General features: G+C 43.1%; 1 protein-coding gene across 1 annotated transcript; it reads left to right on the forward strand.

The window, feature by feature from the left end:
• Positions 1–701: 701 nt before the first annotated feature.
• LOC115579872 (uncharacterized) lies at positions 702–3,799 on the forward strand. Its single transcript, XM_030413573.1, has 2 exons — positions 702–1,702; positions 1,893–3,799. The coding sequence occupies exons 1-2, from the start codon at positions 952–954 to the stop codon at positions 2,579–2,581; spliced, it is 1,440 nt and encodes a 479-aa protein (XP_030269433.1). The 5' UTR covers positions 702–951; the 3' UTR covers positions 2,582–3,799.
• The last annotated feature ends 20,978 nt before the right edge of the window (positions 3,800–24,777 follow it).

Genomic DNA, 24,777 nt, shown 5'->3' on the forward strand with positions numbered 1-24,777 from the left:
AGAAGCCACAATACTTGGATGGGTGGATGTGCTTTGAGCACCAGCTGGAGGCAGAGAGGGATTGGTTTTCCCCTGACGTTGCCAGTTGGCACACCTGTCCGCAAATCGGGTTAATTGGCTTCAAACAAGTTATTGCTTTCCTCCTCCACTGATAAAGCTGAAGAGACTCACAAAGCAATAGAGAAAGAGCTTCAACATAAAGGAATGCAAATTAGAAAAACAGGTCCGTTTTCCATACTGTATATGAACTGTTAGGGCAACCGTATTGTCTTTGGTCCCTGTGGATTCCAACTTTGATGAATACAACATACTTTATATTAAGTATTACCACGTACATACATCTCTCAGCTTGTGCAAGGAATCAAGTTAAAGCAAATGATCTTTCTATCTAAAAATTGTGTAGTGTCAAAGCCATAACTCTTTTTAAACTACACCAATTTATCATTACATTTAACTTTGAATTATTTGTCTGTGGCAGAAGATCTAGCTCTGACTCTGCTGTCCTGACTTCAGCGAGCGATTAATATGACCACTGCAATGCCAGAAAAGCCTTGACATGAGCGACCACATCCGTCCATTTCCCTAGCTCTATAAGTGCGTCAAACCATTTCCTGTCCACAGAATAATCTCCTTGACTCAGTCTCACGAGAGGCAGGCATGAACAGAGGGGAATCGGGATCTACAGTCTATCACAGGGAATTTAACATAAATGAAGCGACGCCTGCGAGCTAGTTCAGGCAGTCAACTCGAGCTTCACTGCCATATACACACGTGATATGCTTCTCTCCACAGACCATCCCACAAACGCACCCTCTCTATTGAGCGGGTTATTTAAACGCATGAATTTCGCTTCTCTCCCTCTGGCTCGTCAATGCTGCTGTTGCTCTGCACAAGCATCACCGCCCGCTCTTTCAGCGCTTCTCAAAATCATAGACACTGCTATAATTGCTCATGCGATTGCTATCTTACCTCCTGGCTCTGCTGATCGCTATGTCTCTCACTATCTCCGACTTGGGGAGTGAGTCTCCGTCCTTGGAGGAAGAAGTCGGGGCCATCCCCGAAACCCAGGCTCAGTCTGCTGAGGTTCACTCCGGGAATGAATCGGATGCCCCTCGTCTGCGCCGCAGCTCTCGCACCACCCGCAAACGACTCGCCGGATGGCCGGTGCACCGCATCCTGGAGGCGTTATACGCCCGCAACATCCCAGTTCCATCCGGCCTCAACCACGAAGAACTCTTCAACTACCTTCAAGTTCAAGAAAACCCCGCCGGTACCCAAGAGTTAAACTCAGGCGCCGCTCATCCTCCTTCCAAAGGCAAAGCTGCGGCAAAGAGGCGCTCTGCTCCTCAACCAGACGCTCCAAGACCCGCGGTCAATATTCCCATTAAAAGACCTAAGCAGTCACAACCCGGCACCTCTAACGAAGCAGCCATCCTGTCATCTCTTCTCGAAGTGAAATCAGCACTCAATGTTATGAATTCCAGAATACATTCCCTGGAAATCGCGAACTCCTCCGCTCCTAACATTAACAACACGGGCCCATCAGCTTCAACTTCTGACACGGCTCTCGCTGCCCCGCTCCCTGCTGACGTCACACCCCAAAGGAGTCTGGGAACTGCAGTTCCAGCTCCAACCATGGGCTCTCGGTTCCTGCCCCCTGCAGCCGCAATTCCTGATTCCCTCAGGAATCAAATTCTAACAGGTAATTATTATTAATCTTTATCTGAGGATCTATAGGCATACGTTTAATTAAAAGAATATCATTTATTTGCAAACTCTGTTCTATTAATGATTTAATATCAGGAAGTCCTATAGAAATGTATACATTTAAATATATATATGTATATATGTGTATATATATATATACATATATATCTGCTCTCATTTAACAGGCCAGGACGTAAATCTGGTGAAGATTCTGTTATGCGGTTCTGAATCTGCCGACAAAAGATTTGTGGACTGCGGGGATTTTTCCGTAGTTCTCAAAGATAGCGATCCAAGACTGTCAAAAACTCTAACTATGGCAGAATTCAATGTTGCCTTTGGTGTCTTCAGAGACACCATATGCGAGAAATATCCACAACGCAGGGAAGAACTTGACACCTATTTGGCTATAATCTCAGACCTTGGTCTCTCATACGGTGGTTCTCTCTTTTATGAATACCACAAATCCTTCTCCGCCAAAGCTGCCATGTACATTCAGAAATTCAATCAGAGACTGGATTGGTCCGTAGTCGACCTGCCCCTAATCAGCAGACATTTTACTGGGCATAAAACTCTAGCCTGCTCTATCTGTGGTTCCTTCTCCCACACAACCTCCCTCTGTCCAAGAACCGCTTTTCAAGATCTGTCTACCCCGAAGCCTCAGCCAAAAAATCCTGTGTTAAATCAGGTAAATCATCCTCCAAAGCGACAGGTATTTTTTCCTTCAGGATTCAAGACTCCTACCTGCATTAATTTCAATGAGAATGTTTGTACTTATCCTAATTGTAAATTTATGCATGTGTGTAGCTGGTGTGGAGACAGCCACCCACGCTCTGTGTGTCCCCGGAGGCTTCGTCCTGCAAAATCGGGGAAATAAACGAGAAGCATCCTTCGACTCCAGTGAATGTTCCAGCTCTCTCCAAAGCTCTTTCAAATCACCCTAACAGATGCTTTGTCAATTATCTCATTACTGGGCTAGTCCAAGGATTCCTAGCAGGTCTATGCTGGCTCCCAAAAGCGACCCATGTCTTTAAGAACCTGCAGTCCGCTCTCAAGGAGCCAGAAATGGTAGATGAGCTCCTAGCAAAAGAGGTGAAAAAGGGCTACATGATAGGTCCATTGTCAAATTCCCCCTTTTCCATCTTCAGAGTAAGCCCAATAGGTGTTGCTACCAGGAAATATTCAAACAAAAAACGTCTCATCATTGATCTCTCAGCTCCTCATAATTCTTTCATTCCGAGTATAAATAGCTTAATCCCTCAAGAGCCCTTTTCCTTGTTCTACGCCTCTGTAGATAATGCTGTGCAGATGATTAAGTCAGCAGGGGTTGGTGCATGGCTGGGGAAAGCAGACATCGTAGATGCCTTCAAAGTCATGCCACTACATCCCTCGCAATGGCATCTTTTCGGTGTAAAATGGCGTTCCAAGTTGTACTTCTCGGTTAAATTGACATTTGGTTGCCGCAGTAGCCCTCGCATTTTTGACACCCTGTCAGAAGCATTATGCTGGATCCTCTACAACATCTGCAAACTCCCTTTCGTCTTGCATCTTCTGGACGATTTTTTGGTAGTTGACTTTCCCTCATCCCCGCCAGCTCGCAGCATCTCCATAGTCAAAAGCCTTTTCCATGAGTTAGGTGTACCTCTTTCAGAAGAGAAAACAATAGGCCCTAGCATGCGCTTAGAATTTCTCGGCATCACGCTTGATAGCATGCTAATGCAAGCATCTCTGCCACAAGACAAGTTGACTCGCATCAGAGAAGCTATCAAATCCTGGTCTAACGCTGCTTTTCTCTCTAAAAGAGATCTTTTATCTCTATTAGGGCATCTTAACTTTGCTATGCGTATCATTCCACAAGGTCGTTCTTTTGTATCACGCTTGCTAGAATTGGCTAATTCCGTTCAAAATCTAAATGACATCGTAGTTTTAGATGAAGGCTGTCGCTCAGATCTGCGGTTCTGGGGCTTGTTATGTGATGAATGGAACGGCATTTCCTTCTTTTACAATGACTTCGTGGAGTCTTCAGATTCCCTCCAGTTTTTCACAGATGCGGCCCCTTCAGTTGGTTTTGGGGGGTTTTACAACAACGAATGGTTCGCAGATGTCTGGCCACCTGAAATGCAGTCCCTTCGTAACGAATCCAAATCCACTGCTCTTCATGAGCTTTACCCTATCGTAGTCGCTTGTTCGCTATGGAGCAGTAGATGGACCAGGAAACAAATCATGGTGTTTTGTGACAACGCTGCTACAGTACAAATAATCAACAAGGGGCGCTCTAAAATACCAATAATTAACAGTCTCATGCGACGCTTAACTTGGACATGCGTTCTAAACAACTTCATTCTGCGAGCTACCTTCATTCCTGGTCATGAAAATTGTGTAGCTGATGCTCTCTCCCGCTTTAAATTTCAGGAGTTCAAAACTATGTGTCCCCAGGCCAAGCCCTCCAGCACGCCTTGCCCGCCATTCAGTCAGATGACTCTAGATTAAGTACGTCCAAGCCTCTGCAGGATCTCCTTTCCTCTGCCTCCAAATACATGAGACTTGGTTTAGCAAAAAGTACTATTAAAGCATATGATTCAGCTTGGTATTTCTTCTCTTCCTTCTGTGCCAACCTCATCCTTAGTCCTATACCAGTAGACATCTCAGTAGTTTGTGCATTTATTGTATTTTCATTCGAGTCCCGCAATCTTCAAATGCAAAGTATAAAAGCCATGCTAGCCGGGATTCAGTTCCACTTAAGATGCCATGATCCAGCATCCCAGAGCCTTCTCGGGAATCCTTCCATCCAGCTGCTCCTCAACGGCCTCAAAAAGGCACGTCCTCCAGGCAATGATAAAAGACTGCCTCTCACCATTTCACTGGTGCATAAGTTGGTGTCTAGATTAAGACAAGGGTGTTTTTCACCTTACATCGATGTTCTATTGGAAGCGGTTCTGCTAATGGCTTTCTTTGGGTTTCTCAGGTGTGGTGAATATACGACCAGATCTCTCTCCTTTAATCCTCAGCACGATCTCACTCTGTCTGATTTAACCTTCGAAGATCACATGTACTCTATATTTCTGAAACACTCAAAGTCTGACAGATCTCGCCAAGGCGTCCAAATTATCATTGCTAAGACTAACACTTCTTTTTGTCCCTTCTCCTCCATGATGAAATTCCTGCAACATCGCTCTCCGACCCCTCGGTCGGCACCGCTGTTCATCACTGATGGTTGCAAACCCATGACGAGATCTTGGTTCTCCTCAAAGCTGCGCGACCTCTTCCTGAGCTGTGGTCTTTCCCCAGAACACTATTCTCCTCACTCCCTGAGAATCGGCGCAGCTACAACTGCAGCTCTCCTTCTGCCTACATCGACGCTAAAATCCCTGGGCCGCTGGTCATCCTCAGCCTTCCAACGCTACATCAGGCTCCACAAGAAGGAGATCTTGTCTGCACAAAAGCTCATGAGCTCCAGTACCCTCTAAATGCATCAATAAAAAATCTGGTAGCTACCTCGCTGTTTAATTCTATTATCGCATATCAGGTGGTTTGCTGGGTTAGTATTCTTTCAGCTTAGCATGTCTTGCAATGCGCTTACAGGAGGATTGCTGCTCACTAGATAGTATATTCCCTTCATGACCGAGGTGCTCATGGGGAATGGCCACACGGCGGCGGTGCCAGGCCCACACATAGTAGCTTCACCAGATAGTATATTCCCCTTGTAGCCGAGGTGCTCGTGGGGAATGGCCACACGGCGGCGGCGCCAGGCCCACACATAGTAGCTTCACCAGATAGTATATTCCCCTTGTAGCCGAGGTGCTCGTGGGGAATGGCCACACGGCGGCGGTGCCAGGCCCACACATAGTAGCTTCACCAGATAGTATATTCCCCTCGTAGCCGAGATGCTCGTGGGGAATGGCCACACGGCGGCGGTGCCAGGCCCACACATAGTAGATCCTCACGTCAGAAGCGTCGGGCTCCTAATCCGTGGAGTTTTGGGGGAAATACCTCTATCATCACTCCCCAATATCTCATGTAAACATATCCGCGGGGAGCGGTGAGGTCAGAGCCTAGACGCCAAAACAAATCTAACAATGTTCTGCTTCTAATAAACATTTCAAACGTGAGTTGTCTGACTGAAATGAAGCGACGCCTGCGAGCTAGTTCAGGCAGTCAACTCGAGCTTCACTGCCATATACACACGTGATATGCTTCTCTCCACAGACCATCCCACAAACGCACCCTCTCTATTGAGCGGGTTATTTAAACGCATGAATTTCGCTTCTCTCCCTCTGGCTCGTCAATGCTGCTGTTGCTCTGCACAAGCATCACCGCCCGCTCTTTCAGCCCACCACCACCCCAGCATCCACCTGCAGGCTCTGTCTAGGGGGAAATACCTCTATCATCACTCCCCAATATCTCATGTAAACATATCCGCGGGGAGCGGTGAGGTCAGAGCCTAGACGCCAAAACAAATCTAACAATGTTCTGCTTCTAATAAACATTTCAAACGTGAGTTGTCTGACTGAACTGCAGATGAACACAGAAAAATGTATTCAGAGCTCCAATCACACCTAACCTTAAGTCTGTAAAGGGGGGGGGGGGGGGCACCCAAAGGAATCTATTCAAGGGGAGATGATGACAATTCAGTGCATGAGCCTTTTCTGACACATAAACTGGGACACATGGCCGGTAAAATGGTGAGAATGATGGGCAACACTTTATAATCTTCATCATCATTAAACGCTAACATTTGTGAGTTAATTAAGCTACAGTTCATAGTCATTGAACAGTGAACAAAGAATGGAATGATTTATAAACCGTTAAACATTTGTTAAATGTGAAGTTGCAACTGATGTTTATAAACTTTTATAAATAGTTAGTTCGTTGACAGTGAAATAACCAATTAAAGTTAATTAACTATGAATGTACCGTTTAATAATGACGGTTTTGAGAGTGTTTGCGTGTATTTTGCAGTCTTCACAGCATTAAGTGAAATCTCACTCAGAGGCACATTTATAAACTTAATTTTTAATAAAATATGAGAGATGACTTTCATTATTCATTGTATTTACACTGAAACCATTACTTTCCTCTTGATAATCTTGTTTTTATTTGTTCCTGAATGGCGAAGCGCTTTATAAAATCAGTTTCAATATAAGCTCTATGGGTCAATTGCAGATCATTCCTCTGACATTTAACAACAATGATTAAAACTTTACAGCAATGATGGTTTGCAGGTACATGCAAGGGCACTTTTAATAGCCCCAACTATGCATAACAGTCGCACGTCATGACAATGCATTTTCTTTTTTCCGTCTATGCACATACACACAGATTTACTCATTTAGCACAGAGCTTTATACATCCGGCCTCAGGGTTGAGCCTTTATCATTTTTCTCATACAGATTTGATGCTTAGTCAGAATGTGTTAACAGGTTCACTTATCAGGAGCAATCACATAGTGGAGAGCTTGTCACAGAAGCCATTTTGTCAATCAGATATTCAACAACCTCAGTTGTTAGGAGGCTCAGTTTTATTCTCAAGTTCGTTTGGAAAAACTATATTTCTCACAACCTTTATTGAATCCCGACCTTTCAGATTGACAGCTAATGTGAAGCTATCAAGCACTTTAAATTGCTATGAATGCATGGCCACCACACCAGAATGAAAACATGCATCTTAGAACCTGAGATGTTTCCGTGGCATTTCTTGGGCATAACCTAGCTGTTATGCTGTAGTCACATTGTAAAGGAAAAACAAGTTTCTTGTGCTGTGTGTACTGGGCTGTGCCATTAATAACAGTTGAGGAGACATCATTATGTGATTTGAAGGGATCTTAGGGAACATCATGATGAATTACATTGTGAAATGACTCATACAAGCCTCACATATAAGACTAATGACCTGAATAGAACAAAACGGAAGGTCAAGCAATTCAAGGTGTATTATAGTGAAAAATCAATGTACTAATGCATATCAAGATGTTTAATACATAATTTCATAATATGTTATTTCACGAATAGGTAACAAAGTCTAAAGCAGTCCAAAGGGCATGGGCCTTGAATAAAAGAAAAAAAATATGTATAACTCATACACAGACTGTGTATTTACCCAATAGTCTATTTTAATGTCCATTTTTTTTAAAAGGCCAATGGGGTGTTAACTTTTCCTATTCATGCATATGCAAAGAGGCAAAGACAAATGTTCTGAGCAGCTTAATTTCTTTGGCCCACAGGGATACGCAGCACACACAGTGTCATTAAAGCCATTGCAGACATTGGATTAGGATTCAAATGTGTTTGTCATAAACTGTAAACTGAGTAAACTTCTTGCAATGAAAGTATTATATCCATAAGGCTTAGTCTGTATAACTGTAGTATCCTGTTGTCTCAAACTGGCTCAGGGAAAGGGACGAGAAGGGAGTCCATGCAATGGATATACTTAAAAAATAGTAAAAGTAAGACCAAGGTTCACTACAAACAGACAGTGAAGTTTGTAGATCAGCAATGGAGGAAGTACATGGACGTGTGGCTGATGTGCTGTGGAGGTGTTGAAGGTGCCAACTGAAAGAAAATGGTCGCGGGTGGAGGGGAATGGCAGGAGGAGGCACCTGGGTCACCTCCACTCTCGTCCAATAGACACCTTTCACAGCAGACATTTTGAATCATTAAAGGAGTAAAATCAGAGGTGTGACCATTAATATAAACGATGGCTCCACTATTATTAATAATACTTTTTAATAATTATTAATAATAATAATAATAATAATTAATTTAATTTATATAGCGCTTTTCAAGGACCCAAAGTCGCTTACAGAGATATAGCAGACACAGATAGTACACCAACAGAAAACAAAGATAACAAAAGACAAAGCATGACAGGGAAACAAAAGCAATGGTGGGGCGTGGAGTAGATAACGCTGGTACAGACAAACAGACAGAAACAGGTACAACAATAGTCAGGAGGTAGGGGAATGGAATTGAAGAGCGGTGGGGGGGGCTGATGAGTGAGGAGAGTGGAAGGAGAGTGTGTGGGGGGGGGGTGTCAGGGGGAGAGGGCAGGAGGGAATGTAGTTATGGGTAGGGGAGATCGTAGGCTTGTGAGAAGAGGTAGGTTTTTAGGCGGGATTTAAATGTGGTAAGTGAGGGAGAGTCACAGATGGGTTGGGGGAGAGAGTTCCAAAGTCGGGGGGGCAGTTCTGGAGAAGGCTCTGTGTCCGAAGGTTTTGAGTCTGGATGGTGGTATAGTCAGGGTGAGAGAGGAGGAGGATCGGAGGGCTCGGGAGGGGCGGTGGGGGATAAGGAGGTTAGACAGGTAGGGTGGGACCAGGTGGTGGAGAGCTTTGAAGGTCAGGAGGAGTATTTTGAAGTCAATGCGTTGTTTAATAGGGAGCCAGTGGAGGGTGTAAAGAACGGGGGTGATGTGTTCACGGGACCGGGTGTGAGTGAGGAGGCGAGCAGCAGAGTTTTGGACCGTTTGAAGTCTATGGAGGGAATGAGAGGTGATGCCAGTGTAGGAACCAGCCATCGTCCTCTGTTTCTCTCACCACAGGAGGTGTGAGTGGCATGTCAGTGTCCATCTCACCTCTCACCTACTCCCTGCCATATTGTGGTGGCCTGGATACTATCCTTCCTTTGCCCCCCTTTTCTTTGACACTATACTATTGACAAAACGGCATGTGATCCAGCTATATGCATTTTCGCCTGCGAGAAAGGACAGTCTGCTGAATTCTCGAGTGGAATCACCAGATAACATCCTGATTCTGTTCCTTCCCCCACCTTGGGTTAGACCTGACCCCTTTTATTGCCCTCTCTCTCACACTCTGGCCGTATTAGAGCCTTTTATGACAAACCTATGGACAATCAGGCTCAGAAAGGACTCAATCAACATCTGGGTTACATCAATACCTGTCTACTCTTCCACGGACTGTTTACATTCAGTGCCAATTCAATCACTGGAGAACATCAGGTTCATCCTTTGTTACAACTTGCTTGTCATCAAATGACAAGACCCACATCTGGCATGTACTATTAAGATGTCATCCAATAAGTTACGACACTCAAACCCGGCAGGGTGTCTCCACACTCACTTCAAAGAAACAAGAACCCTTATTTCTTCTTTAATACTGGAAGAGCATTAGATTACAAACTCATCCCTTTTTAAACAGTATATCTTTAACTAGCTTGATGAGACCTCAAACATGCTCTGTCTCTCAATTTGTGTTAGTTAAAGAAAACTTCTGTCAAGAATCACAGGGTTAATGTTAGTAGTCTGGTGGAGAGCACCACCTCCTGGTAAGTTTTGGTATAATTTCAAAGGCCAGTACTAATGGAATGTTCTATTTTATCATCTATTTCTAAGTATTTAGACTTTCTTCCAAATCTGATACCTGTCTGGAAAGTATAAGCTGTCACTGTACAAGATATTCTTAAGCCATTAGTGCCTTTGATGATTATGTGCTTGTGTTTGTGTTTTATTCTAACCAATAGTTTTTTTTTTTTTGCCTATTAGCCAACTTCAGTTGTGTTCTTTTATATTCTTATAGCAAATACTAATGTGAGACCATGGTGGATTTCCGCACATAGTCAGTTGCGATTTAAAAACTTTATCAAATCATTAGTTTGATTCAACAAGTGAGAAATCGGTAACATGAGCTGTGACGTCATCGGAGGAAGCGACGTGACCAGGCCGCCCCGGAGTCCGCCTCGAAGTCCGCCCTCGGTTTAAAACATTAAAAGCTCATGCATCCCGTTACTCTTAACCTTACTCTTCTGATACCCTTACTCTTCTCTTGAAAAAACTCTTCGCACTCTTCCCTTGCTTTTCGTTTGCCACCTTCGTACTTACTTTAATTTTTAGTACGCACAACTTCTTATTTTTCCAAGTTAATTTCCGTACTTTGCTAGATTTTTGAGGCGCTGATACTAAATAATCTCCAGAGATCTGAGCCACTTGTAAGATACCTCTCCCGGTGAAGCTCTTTTATTCTGAAAAGATTTTTCTTTGAAATTTGAGCAAGAACGAAATTGATTCTTTTATTTTTGTGATATTTTTCTTACTGTTAGAGTATCGTATTTAAAGCCAAAGAAACTATTTTTGTTTTCTTGTATTTAGTAACGAAGAAAGCTCGTCCGGCCGGCGTTTCTTTCCCAGTTATTTTTACGCAAGAAGTCAATTCAATATATATTCAGAGCTCCGTAATCACCAATTCTATCGAGACTCTGATAATTCTTAAGCCATCACGAAGTCGGTGCAGTTAAACTGCTCAAGAAGCCGTGAAGAAACATAGTCTACAGCAGAACAGAATTGTTAATCAACCGCGCCCGAAACCGCCTGCAGCGCTCCCAAGCGAGACACTTCGCTGGGCAGAGGAAGTTCGACCCGAGACGACATCACATTCCAGCGGTTCCAAAGCTGACAGGCCGCAAAGAGCTCAGACGGAATCCCAGCTGTGCCCGCAAATACGTCACCAGGGGAAGCCGTTTTTGTCATCACCCAGCGGCTGGACAGACGCGGCTTCTGCATCTAAGCTGACCCAGAGAGTCCGGATTCTGGATCATCTCCCCTCTTCAAACAAAAGTAGGCTAAGAACTCCACACACGACAAGAGTCACATGTGAATGAAATCAGAGTTGGTGTTTGTGAAAGCTTCGAATATATATCATAAATCCAAAACATCTCCCATATAATTTTGTTAGAAATTAATTCCGTAGTTGCGAATTAACGGTTCCATGTTAAGATCCACCATTGTCTGAATCCATCCAATCAATAATTCATTCCAGTCTTCACACTTTCTGTTACTTTGTTACCCGTTTGAATCATTATCTCATGTCATTTAATCTGCATTTATTTAGTTAATAAACATATTTAATCTTATGTCGTTGTCTTTGCACTTTTATTTTGAAGTAGGAAATCGATGGGATCGTGGAAAGAATTCACTGCTTCAGAATAGGAGCAAATAGACATTGAAATTAAACAAGATTCACTTGAGATTGATAATTTATCTGTCTACCAAACTTGGACAGTTGATATTTTAACTAATTACCTCCGAGATTAGTTTTAGAATTCAAATATCGGAGGTGGTGCCCTGTAAACGAGTGTAAATTAATCGCCAGTGATTAATTATCAGATATTTATCAAAGTAGTGTCTCCTACACCAGTGAGGAGGGAGTTGCAGTAGTCGAGACGTGAGGAGATGAAGGCGTGGATGAGGGATTCAGCAGCAGGGGGGGAGAGGCAGTGTCTGATTTTGGCAATGCGGCGGAGGTGGAAGTAGGAGGTCTTGACAGTGGAGCTGACATGGGGATCAAAGGAGAGGGTGGGGTCCAGGATAACGCCAAGGTTGCGTGCCAGGGGGGAGGGAGAGATGATCGAGCTGTCGATGGTGAGTGAGATGGGTCCAGTTTTGTTTAGAGTGGATTTGGTGCCAATGAGGAGGAGCTCTGTTTGGTCACTGTTGAGTTTGAGGAAGTTCTGGGACAGCCATGTTTTTATTGCAGAGATGCAGGTTTCGATGTGGTTGAGTGGAGGATTTTGGGTGGGTTTGGTGTGAATGTAGATCTGGGTGTCGTCGGCATAACAGTGGAAGTCGAGGTTGAGTTTGTGGATGATGTGTCCAAGGGGGAACAGGTAGCAGATGAAGAGAAGGGGGCCGAGGACTGAGCCCTGAGGGACCCCCTGCGTAACAGGAGAGAGGGTGGATGTGTGGCCGGAGAGGGAGATGAACTGTTGCCTGTCGGTGAGGTAGGAGGTAAGCCAGTTGAGAGCAGTGCCCTCAACACCCTGCTGGCGCAGCCTTTTAAAGAGGATGGAATGATTGACAGTATCGAAGGCTGCGCTGAGGTTTAGTAGTAGCAGGATGTTGAGGGCACCGGAGTCTGCAGAGGTGAGGAGGTCACTGACGACTTTAACAAGGGCAGTTTCGGTGCTGTGAAGTGGGCGGAAACCAGATTATTATTAGTATCCTAGTAGCTTGCACAATACCAGAGCCCTGGAAGGAGCAAACCTAAATGGAATGCAGCCATCATTAATCTAACAAATTCCACCTGTGCTTTTCCGGCTTTGACAAGTCAAAGTGTCTACCCTGAAATGGGGCTATCATCTACTTTCAACCACTAGGTTGGCCAGGACTGTTCCCATCACGCCTACAAATTCATAGAGAAATATGTGGAAAATACTGTGGAAAAACACTAATTTACTTAAAAAATGCACAACAATTGTTGACCAAATTACAAAATATGAACCTTTGGCAATAAATTCATGGCAAAAGCAAAACTGGAAATGTGCTGCTAGTCCTCTTTGTTAAGAATATACTCTATTGTTGTTTGTCTTTTATTTTATTTTGTATATATATATTTTGTTTGATTTGTGAAAATGAACTGTCCCATACTCTAGAAACACGCACACAACTATTCACAGTTTGGTTGCAGCCAAGCTAATCTTGGCAAAGCTCAAGCAAATACAAAACAACACTTCTGGGCAGTGCTCCTATCGACTCAGTAGCCTGATCCAAATGCAAGGAACAAGTGATTAGATGAGTGAGTCCAAATTGACTAAAACCTAGCAACAATACACTAACATTGCTTCAAAGTGCAAAAAATAGGGACAGAATGTCTCAAATAATTAAATCACAGATGTGATATAAACAAATAATTTTCCCACTGATAAACCAACTATCTAAAATTGCTTTTTCTACATCCTGGCTTCAGTACAGGTACTATTATAGCAATTGTGCTTTGAGTATTCTGCTTTAGAGGTATTTATTGGATAACCTTGAATTTACCCTGCTGTCATTAAGTCAGGATTGTAAACCCTCCTGTCACATTTTACTGCTCATTGAAGCTGGACACACTGCTTTTCAGTACAGCTTTCAAACTTAACAAGATTATTTATGAAGGTTAACATAGTTCCAATTTTAGTTTGCTTTTTTCTTTTATCTTTTTTCTTTTTTTCCTTTTCATTATATTTAATTACATCACATCACACTTTTTCCTGTTCATCTCCATAATTCAGCCTCCTTTGGCTTTGTGCGGGTTGGTGGGGAGAGCAAAGGCTCACAATCGGTTTGCACTGTGCTTGAGAGGTTAGAAAAGAGTTGTGCCGTCTGACCAAGCTCTTTAACATGGCATGGAGATGAACGGGGGAGGTGAACTTTTTAATGATTATGTTCAAAATGTGTTAGACAAATAGGTGAACTTCTGTGTATAAAGGTTATCTGCGACAGATATTGTTTTGTCTGTGTAAAAATGCTAAATCCTACAAATCAGCATTAATTGTACAGTACTCACATACTCTTTTGACTGACTGCTTTAAAACTCTCTAAAGTGCTAAGCAGCACTGGATACCTCCCTATGGTGCTGCTAAGCACTTAACCACAGGGAAGCAAATTCATCGTAACCTCTTATTGATTCCTGCATCTTCTATTATGATTCAAACTAACCTCGAGCTCACTGTGTAGCAAGGGCATTTCACATTTTTAATGACACCTACTGAAGGACTACTTCATTACATCACAGCACACTATAAACTGTATTATTAACTACTACCAGATGTACAGTAGATATCCATACTGCACACATGCAACTCACGGAAAGAGAACAAAGAAGGGGACTGTCAGATAGTGAAAGAACACTATATAGAGAGAATTTGTGTTGGCTGAGAAAGCACCTGACTCTTATTGCATCATACAGACAAGAGAAATATATCTCAACGGGCCAGTTCCTGTGTGACTTTCAGAGACAATGCAGACAAGCTTGCTTTCTTCTGCTTACTTCTAGTGTGAAGTTGTGCATTTTCACATTGCTTTTAAAGCCACTTTTAGCAAGTATAGTATTACATATTGTATGGACTGATGTAGATTAACAAGGTAACAGTATTGACAGGCTTCATATGTTCACAGTTGCACTGTAAAATGTAAACAGTACACTTAGTGATTAAGTTTTTTTCGGTTTCCCAACTTCCCATAACCTCATTGACAGTGAACATAAAAACATGAAAGAGTGTACAAATGACTTTGAGCTGCCCTTCATTGAATGATGTTATTTACCTAAGGCAATGTCAGTCATAGCAGGTAAGATGTGCCAAAAAAAGGATAATCTTAACTAAAATGCTGTGTTTTGGTGGTACAAATGCATAAATTAAATGGCTGGTTTAAGTCAGGTTGTGTGCAGAGCATCTTAAAGTTGAGAAAGGCATTCGCAATTTTAGATTGTGCATTGTGATTGCAGTCACCAACCCCTAATTGATTTCTGAAAATTGGTAAATTGTTAATGAATGGCATTTCCTGAGGGGCCGCAAACATGTCTGTGAAATAAAAAGAAAGGGAAAGCTTCGCTGTCTAAAACCAAGATACAGAGACCGGCTGTCATGCAAAAAATTGATCGAAAAACACAAAATGTATTCTGTTTTCTGTCTGTCCATTTTCCTTCCCCTCCCGCTCGTTGTGGGTGATCCCAGGGTGTTACCAGGTCAGGTGGGATATGTCAATCCCACAATGTGCTTTGGGTATACCTTGACTATCCCAGTAGGATGCGCCTGGATTTTGTCACAGTTCACATCTTGAGCAGATGTCTGAAACACCTCACGTGAGTCCTTTTGTGACCAGAGTTTCAGCTGTATTCTGAGCAGCCTCATCAGCAGGGTGTGCCTAAACATTATGAGAAAAAAAAAAAATTGCAACTGTCCTACTTATGATCTCTTGGGGTTATTACATCATATATAACACATTTCTAATATGAGACTCAAATAATTTCCAATGTATTAATCTTTGACAATGAAAAGCAAATCATAAATTGCAAATGTGTTACTGAATTTGTGATTAATCCACTGTATGTTTTTATTGAGATACAATAACACAGATCAACTTTGACCTAATATTTATTAGGACACTGTCTCTGAGCAGAATTTATTCTTGGCACAAGTCATTTTACAGCAGTTTTACTTAAAGCTATGCAGGCTATGGATTTCAGAAGAATTTCTGTCACATAGATTTTTTTTCTTTTTCTATTTGCTTTACATCCCAATAGCAAGCAATGAATCAAAAGCTCTGACAACCAAAGGGAAAAGAAAATCTGTATATTTGGCTGACACAGATTTGAGATGAGCCCATTTAATAATTTTATTTGGCCTGAATCTAATGATTGCATAGCCTACTTGCCTTTGTTCTTCCTACGTACCTCCCTACCTAAGTGCACTCTGCCCATGAACTCATTGTGCATGACTCTTTCAAATGGCTCCGCAGATATATTGCTAAAGGTAAAGGAAGATACTTGCACAAGAGCAGCAGAGAAGTGCAGCTGAAATCCATGCTAATTTGAGAGCAGGGAATACTTACAACCGCCATGTTTGTTGTTTTTTGTTTAGCAAGATAATGTTAGGTGTGATAATGTGTATTTTTTTTCTTTTTTTATTTCACAGACACATGGTAACTGGATGTTTATAGATGAAAACAATGTGCTGTGCTCCTCTCAAGATTTAGGATGTTGATTGTCACTCCAGTTGTACAAGTACACTTTTGTGAAATTATTATTGGCTGACTCTACAACAGAAATCGTGAATTGGAAATATATTGTATAAGAAAAGTATAATAGCAGTAAAAGGAAGCAATAAGCTAGAAAGCAATACAAATTAAAAAAGGGAATAGGCATGAAACAGCAGCAGGAATAAGGTGTGTGTAAATGTTTACATGTGGACTATTTATATGTATATATATATCATTATATATATAATTATTATATATTACATTATGTATGTCATAGAAATCAAGTATAAAGGCAACAAAGATCAAGCATTTACCACAACAGTGATAAATAGCAATAAAAATGGTATAGGATCAAAAAAAGATAAAAATAAAATCAGTTAGTAGGAAACAGAATGTAAAGCAAATTAGGTTATAGCAACTGAAGGTGCAGCAGTAGTAATGAAAGGAAGTTGTCAGTCCTCTCTTAGACTTGTTCTCCAGCAGTGGTCAGGTAGTCTTTATTCTGAGAGAATGGCTCTGGAGGGATGCCAGCAAGGATCTTACTCATGAATATTCACTGCAATAGCAAACAAACTAAATTATGGTTAAATCAATTTAATTATGTGTGTGTTTGTCTACAGAAAATCTATTTTCTATATGATCTTCTGCTGTATATAATTGATTTAAATACTGATTCATCAAAGGAGCAATGTCCACATGATAACATTGTGTCGAGTCTGTGACTCCTGTACAACCAATAACCTTTTTCCACTATGTTGTCTCGTTTTTTTTTAACGGCCCAGCACACACAATGAGTGCCTCCTCTCTTTAAATTGTATTATGATCGACAAATGAAAGATTAAAAATATTGCCACCACCAAAGAAGATGGGCTATTAACTTAAACCATGTTATTATAAAAGCCTACTGCAAACCTAGAAGAGATTAGTTGGAGGCAGATATTTCAAAGGCTTTGTGTGTTGATATCTACAAAAAAGCAAAGAAAGACGCTGTCTAAGCAATGCAATACAAGTATTAGTCAGATCCAGCATTTGCCTACACGCTTGGCACTCGGCAGAGCAGCATCACTGGTTGTTGTCTGCTTAATTTTCTTCTGAGAGATTATTTGCACTCGCTTTGAGACCCTAACAAATGTCGGAATGCTCCGCGAGAGTATGTCACTAAGAGGGTAAATAAATAAATTGGGGGAAATCTTGACAGGTTATTACACCATGTGGGTTAAGAAGGAGAAAGTACCAGTAATCCATTATTTAAAGTTTGTTTTGGACTTCAAATTAACTGCTTTGAAAAGAAAGTCATTGCTTACAAGATTAAAAGAGCACAGGCAAAGCAGGCCATTTTTAAACTAAAGCAACTTAAGAATACATCATGAATTTTGTATGTAGTAATTTTTGCAGTACTTTCACTTGTTGTTTTTCCTGCAGTGCTGTTTTTTTTTAATTAGTTCCTTTTTTTATTCTATCCTATATGGCCCATTTCTAAGGAATGTTTAATATACTGCGGAATGTCATATTTTTGTTCACATGCAATGCAGGACACAAGAGGAAATGAGTAAAAATGAGCAAAGTGGAATGAAATGAGCAGAGAGAACTGGTCAACAATAAGGACAGAAGTATGGAGAGCAGCAGAGACAGAGAACAAAGTTTCCACTGCCTAAATGACAAATGACCTGAAGCTCTTATATCAGAGAGTGGGAGCTGGAGAGCTTCAGCAATTCATTCGCTGAAATCTACCATGCTGTCCTTTGTATGAAACTCCAAAAGCTTGACAAAGCACGAAGTAATGTTTGTCTGCGCACTCGAAATCACTGAAAAATGCTTGAATGCTGATGTGGTTATTTTCATCGCTGTGAAACCCATGAATTATGAATAAAAAGTGATGAAACCTAAAGTAACTGTCTGCTCCCCCGAGTCCAAATCCGTAAACGGCAAAGTAATGTAGGGGGATTGGCTGGGTGGACGAGTGTGTCTGTTGTAGTGCACATTTACACCTGAGATGGTCACAGCCAGAACACACAGAAAAATAATGATATAATCCTCAGAACCAAGTGTCAAGTACTTCTATTTGGCATCATTTTGCAGACACTCGCTGCAACAACAGTATTTTGAAGTGAGAGTTATTTATTTCTGGTTTCAACCACCGACAGGATGTGTTTACAGGACATCCTAGTTCAAGTGTCAATCATGTTCAAACAAACATGAACCACAGCACATTGCCTTGCTGATTGCGCTGCTTATATACAGGGTGGCCTACCAATGCTTCCTGCTGGTGACTTCATTCTTGGGATAAATTTGTTGAAGCACTTCAATGTTTAGACTGTCATAGCATTAAAGGTTCTATATATGATCTTCACTCCCACTAGATATCTCACTGGGCACCAGGATCTCAGACTAAAACAAATGAAACCATAATGCTCCAGATACTCTGATACAACTCAAATAAAGATCAATATTTTGCTACTGCCTAGCCTTTGTGTGATATCGCTGTGTTGATGTTCCTAGGCCATCATAATTAATGTTGTTTCAGGACAATCGATTGTTGCAGCTGACCAATACAGCTGTTGGATCTCAGAGCATTATGTCTCGTGTTGTGGTTCCTGAAACTTAATGTTGCTTCAGGACCATCACTTCTGATTCCAAGATAGCAACAAAATACACGATTACAGCAAGCTGCTGTGGCGTAATGGGTCGGGCACAGGGTTCTCACCCCAGGAGACCAGCCACATTGGAATTTATTATTATAGTTGTTTTCCCTACAGTTACCCTTGTGGTATTCATTGCCTGGTGTTAACCTATTGTACATGATCTTTCTTAGCTGATACTTCTCTTGCCGTGACCGTTATTTTATGTTGACAAAATACTTCACACAAACCCAACCACACCTTTGACAAAAACACTCTCATTCAGCCTGCATTACTCTGATTTCAAGCTAAATAGCAGCAAGTGAAAGACATTCTTAAGGGTTTTTTTTGTTAAATATTCAGTGTATTTTCAGTATGTGTATGTATACAGCTCTTTTATTCATAGATAGATAGATAGATAGATAGATATACTTTATTGATCCCAAGCTGGGAAATTACAGTCATTCATTTGTTTTCTTTTGTATTCTGCCAAACACTACTTTCCCAAAAGGACTCATTGGTTGTCCAAAACTAATTAACTTTTTACGTGTTCATGAGGGTAATGAAAAACATTACAACAAAACCATAATTAAATTAAACTATAATTAAACTGGATATAAACAGTTTAATTTTACACGTAGATGAAAAAAAACACTGTGTCAGTTCATGTTTCTTTACAATGTGTTTTTGTAACTGTTGTAGCAGCATGGCTCTGTGGTAGTGTGAGCCTGCCAGTTGGTCCTGACAGAAATATCAACAGCTATTTGATGGATTGCCAATAAATGAGAGAACGAATTGAAATATGTTTTTCGTTTTCCCTCTGCCTTTACTCTCACACCACCATGAGGTTGACGTTTTTTGGCTTTTAGTGAAATGTCTGACATTTTAGTGAAATGTCTTACATGAAATTTGGTGAACATCCATTGTCTCCAGAGGATGAATACTAAGTTTTTACATGTACTTCAAAATATCTCGATGTCTTGACAGGAGGCTGACAGAGGGCTGCCAAAAGTGAAACCTCTGGATATTTTTACCATGTGTCAGAATATTATTATTATTATTTTTTTGATACAACGTTGTCCAGCCATGTTAGTGGCAGAAAAAACGAGTATTTTAAGCCAGAATGTGATCTTTTCCATACCCTAACCAAGGGGATTTTGTGCATAACCTGACCTAAAGCACAGCATTGAAAACTGAACCCTAAGAAAGTCTACTGTGTACTCAGGCCTTAAGATGTTAAACATATTATTCATCAAAACCTGATACCATCTGCATGTTAGCATTGTATAGTAGAATATAATAGAATATAGCATAGAATATTCCTTTATTGTCACTATACACATGTACAATAAAATTGTAAATGGCTTTCTCCTCAGGTCAGGTAGAAACAAATATTGCAAAGTAAGAAAGGGAAAATATACCAAATAAAATACGCAATAAAAATACACAAGGTAGTTGCTTTAACACTGTAAATGTACAGAACAGTGGTGGTGCAAAATAGTGCAAGTATGTCAACCGCTGATGCAGTTTCTGTGGGTGGGATTTCTCATTATGGTTGTCACTATACACAGTGAGAAGGCGTGTCACCATACACGCTTTCTCCTCAGGTCAAGTAGAAACGAGGTCAGTTATTAACAAATAGTTCAAAGAACCACTGTATGTAAGCACAGCCAGAGCTGGCTGTAGACATTTTAATTTTGTTTAGTTTTTAAGGTTATTATAATTATTAATTCTGTTTAAGTTTAATATTATTGGATGCTGATGTGGGCTGTTTGTAAAACCCACATCACATGTTTTCAGGCTGTAGAATACTTTTCTGGCCAATTAGTTTGAAAAATAGAATTTTTTAGATGCAGAGCTGTATGCTGCTGCTGGATAATTTTGAAGAAAACAAAATCTTTATCCTTGACCATTCTTTTTTGAGTAAATCATTTGCCGGAGCATGGATGCCTGCTGGCTCTAACATATGTGTCATGAAATTTTGTTCTTGTCAAGGTACATTTTAACTGACAGGCGTGTGGTTTTTATCAAAAGCAGGATGGAAAAAAAAAAAAAAAAAAACGAAACCACAGTCCGGCAAAATGAAAGCAAACAAAACATGTTTGATATTTTCTAAAGCTTTGAGTTATGACTCCAACAGTATATTAAGCACAAACAAGCTATTCTCACTACAATGACAGCCATCATGTCTCACTGTCATTGCAGAAATACTGACACAGGCACATCCACAGCTGACAGAGGCATCTCTGCAGCCATCTTAAATTCCTTAAGTCACTTTATATCTAACGAGTTGTCAGGTTGAGGTATCTGTACCGCAACACATTCTGAGCTGTGATTTAACTATGACCAGTTGCTTCTTCTTTTGTGAGTTAAGGAATGTGGCTTGTGTTGGGTTTACAGGTCCGGGGGTCCCCGGAGTCATTATTCAGCTGTGTGTGTGTTAAGGGTTAGCAAGAAGATGAGGCCACTATAGGGTACTAAAACTGAGTTTGACCCTTGTGCCAGATGGTTGGAGATGTCTAAATGTATACATTTCGAATAGAAGGACAGAGAGACAATTTGGTCAGTTTTAGGATACAAGACCCAAGGAGTAACAGCAGCAGAGTTAGGTAATTTATAGATGAGGAACTATATCAGGGTGAGGGGAGGCAGACCAACTCCTCTTTGGCCTATTGGATAGATGGACCCTCGGTCCACCAAAGTGACCAATTATAAGCAGTAGGTGGGTGCAGGCGAAGGGACTTTAAAAAGGCCTGCACAGGCAGAGAAAGTCGGATGCTTACTCATAGATGTCCTAGATCAAAGGTTCGAGAGGAATTCTGGTAGAGCAGAGAGCAAAGCATTGGGCAGAACTTTGCCATAAATTTGGGAACACCAGGTGTGGCCACACTGGTTTGGATGCAGGCTTGAGATCTGTTTCTGTCATGACTCTGGTTTTATGTCTTTGTACCTTGTCTTGTGTCTTGTTTTTCCATGCCCTCAAGTGTCCTTTAAGTTCTCCTGTGTATTTTACTATGTTCCCTCTGGCTCCCTCTGTCTATTGCTTTGTTCCCTTCATGTTCTCGTGTGCTCCTCCCCTTCGTTACCTCACCTGTTGGTCCACCTCACCTGTTCCTCGTCTTGTCATCAGTGTCTGTGTATTTAGTCTCTGTGTTCCCTTCACTCCTTGTCTGGTCATTGTTCTTGTCAGCCCCTGTCTACGTCCATGAGCTTCATGCTCTTCAAGTCCTGTTTTGGTTTTGAGCTTTGCCTTTTTCTTTGTACTTTGTCTTGCCTTTTAGTTGTTACTTTGCCTTGCTGTTTTGTGTTGCTACTTTGCCTCTTGCCCCTGTTTTGTCTGCTTTTTGTTTTTGGCATCAGCTTTGGTAAAATAAAGCTCGCTTTTGTTTCCCCATATCCTTGCCTCCCGTGCTTGACTGCATTTGGGTCCACCCTCCCTTATCCATAGTCTTCCCTTTAACCCCCCGCCTGACAGAATGACCAGACCAAAAATGGACCCAGCAGTTGATGGCTTAGCAATAATTCGATGGTACCAAGACTTCATGACTAATCCGGCTAGCAGGGCTCGTCAAATTGCTGCGAGCAACCTTTTTTTTTCAAGCCACAGCCAAGCTACCAGCCCAAACCCACGCCACAGCCACAGCCAAGCTACCAGCTCATGCCTCAGCCCATGACTCAGCCCATGCCTCAACTTCAGCCTCAGCTGAAGTGTCTCCTTTCTGGGGAACCCGCCTGGCCTACAAAGCTCCCCGACAAAGAAAGCAACGTTCTCAGCAGCGTCCTGGCTCCTCGAAGTCGGGCTATGGAGCCCCAATTCCATTGCCAAATGCCCAGCCAGCGCTTGCCGGGTTTGCACCGCTAAAGGTGTGGCTGACACCCACACCTGCCAGTGGCCTTCAGTCGGCGGCCCGATCGACACCTGCCAGTGGCCTTCAGTCTGCGGCCCGGTCGACACCTGCCAGTGGTCTTCAGTCGGCGGCCCAGTCGACACCTGCCAGTGGCCTTCAGTCGGCGTACCTGACGGCGCCTGTTCCTGCCAGTGGCCTTCAGTCGGCGGACCTGACGGCGCCCGTCCCTGCACCTCGGTCGGAGGCCCGGCCGAGGCCCGTCCCAGCTCCTCGGTCGGAGGCCCGGTCGAGTCCAGTTCCTGCACCTCGGTCGGAGGCCCGGCCGAGTCCAGTCCCTGCACCTCGGTCGGAGGCCCGGCCGAGTCCAGTCCCTGCACCTCGGTCGGAGGCCCGGCCGAGTCCAGTCCCTGCACCTCGGTCGGAGGCCCGGCCGAGTCCAGTCCCTGCTCCTCGGTCGGAGGCCCGGCCGAGTCCCACGCCAAGTCCAGTGCCTGCACCTCGGTCGGAGGCCCGGCCGAGTCCCACGCCAAGTCCAGTTCCTGCCCCTCGGTCGGAGGCCCAGCCGAGTCCCACGCCGAGTCCCACACCAAGTCCAGCGCCAAGTCCAGTGCCAGCTCCTTGGTCGGAGGCCAGGCCGAGGTCATCTGCCGCCAGCGACCCTTTATTGGCTCACAGGCCACCAGCTCCCTGCGAACCTCTGTTGGTGGTCCGGCCAAGACCCAGGAGGGTTTCCCAGTCAGCGATCCGGCCTCAAGAGGGCTTCAGCCTTCGCCTTTTCCGCCGGCCTCCAGTGGGTCCTAGCCCACGCCTTCGCCTTCGTCGCCGACGCACGCCTTTGCCTTCGTCGCCGGCCTCCAGTAGGTCCCAGCCCACGCCTTCGTCGCCGGCCTCCAGTGGGTCCCAGCCCACGCCTTCGCCTTCGTCGCCGGCCTCCAGTGGGTCCCAGCCCACGCCTTCGCCTTCGTCGCCGGCCTCCAGGGGGTCCCAGCCCACGCCTTCGCCTTCGTCGCCGGCCTCCAGAGCGCCTTCGTCTTCGTCGCCGGCCTCCAGAACGCCTTCGCCTTCGTCTTCGTCCCCGGCCTCTAGGGGGTCCCAGTCCACGTCCCCGGCCTCTAGGGGGCCCCAGCCCACGTCCCCGGCCTCCAGTGGGTTCCAGTCCTCGCCTCCACCCTCCTGTTTGTTTGGACCTTGGCCCTCCTCTTGAACTCCCTCCACCCTCCCAGTTTCGCTTGGTCTCTGTGTTTTGATGTGGTGTTTTGGGGCATCTGGAAGCTGCCCCTTGAGGGGGGGGGGGGGTACTGTCATGACTCTGGTTTTATGTCTTTGTACCTTGTCTTGTGTCTTGTTTTTCCATGCCCTCATGTGTCCTTTGAGTTCTCCTGTGTATTTTCCTATGTTCCCTCTGTCTATTGCTTTGTTCCCTTCATGTTCTCGTGTGCTCCTCCCCTTCGTTACCTCACCTGTTGGTCCACCTCACCTGTTCCTCGTCTTGTCATCAGTGTCTGTGTATTTAGTCTGTGTTCCCTTCACTCCTTGTCTGGTCATTGTTCTTGTCAGCCCCTGTCTACGTCCATGATCTTCATGCTCTTCATGTTCTTCAAGTCCTGTTTTGGTAGGTTTTGGTTTTGAGCTTTCCATGTTTGATTTGAACTTTGCCTTTTTCTTTGTACTTTGTCTTGCCTTTTAGTTGTTACTTTGCCTTGCTGTTTTGTGTTGCTACTTTGCCTCTTGCCCCTGTTTTGTCTGCTTTTTGTTTTTGGCATCAGCTTTGGTAAAATAAAGCTCGCTTTTGTTTCCCCATATCCTTGCCTCCCGTGCTTGACTGCATTTGGGTCCACCCTCCCTTATCCATAGTCTTCCCTTTAACCCCCCGCCTGACAGTTTCAATAAAGATTGCTGTATCATTCCACCCAGCCTTGCCTCCGCAGATTCTTTTATCACCAACTACATGCCAAAAAGATCTTCTGAAGGCAGCATCAAATAACTATTGTTTCTTTGGCTTATTTCAGTGGAATGCTTAATATGTTGTTGTAGGTGTTACTATCAATTTACATATCGTATCATTATCAGTGACTACAAGTCTTGTTTGACTGACAGTACCAATCAATTTTGCACAAGCTTGCAGACTGACGGTGAACAGTGTC

Source organism: Sparus aurata, chromosome 4, assembly GCF_900880675.1.
Source record: "Sparus aurata chromosome 4, fSpaAur1.1, whole genome shotgun sequence".
NCBI lineage: Eukaryota > Metazoa > Chordata > Actinopteri > Spariformes > Sparidae > Sparus > Sparus aurata.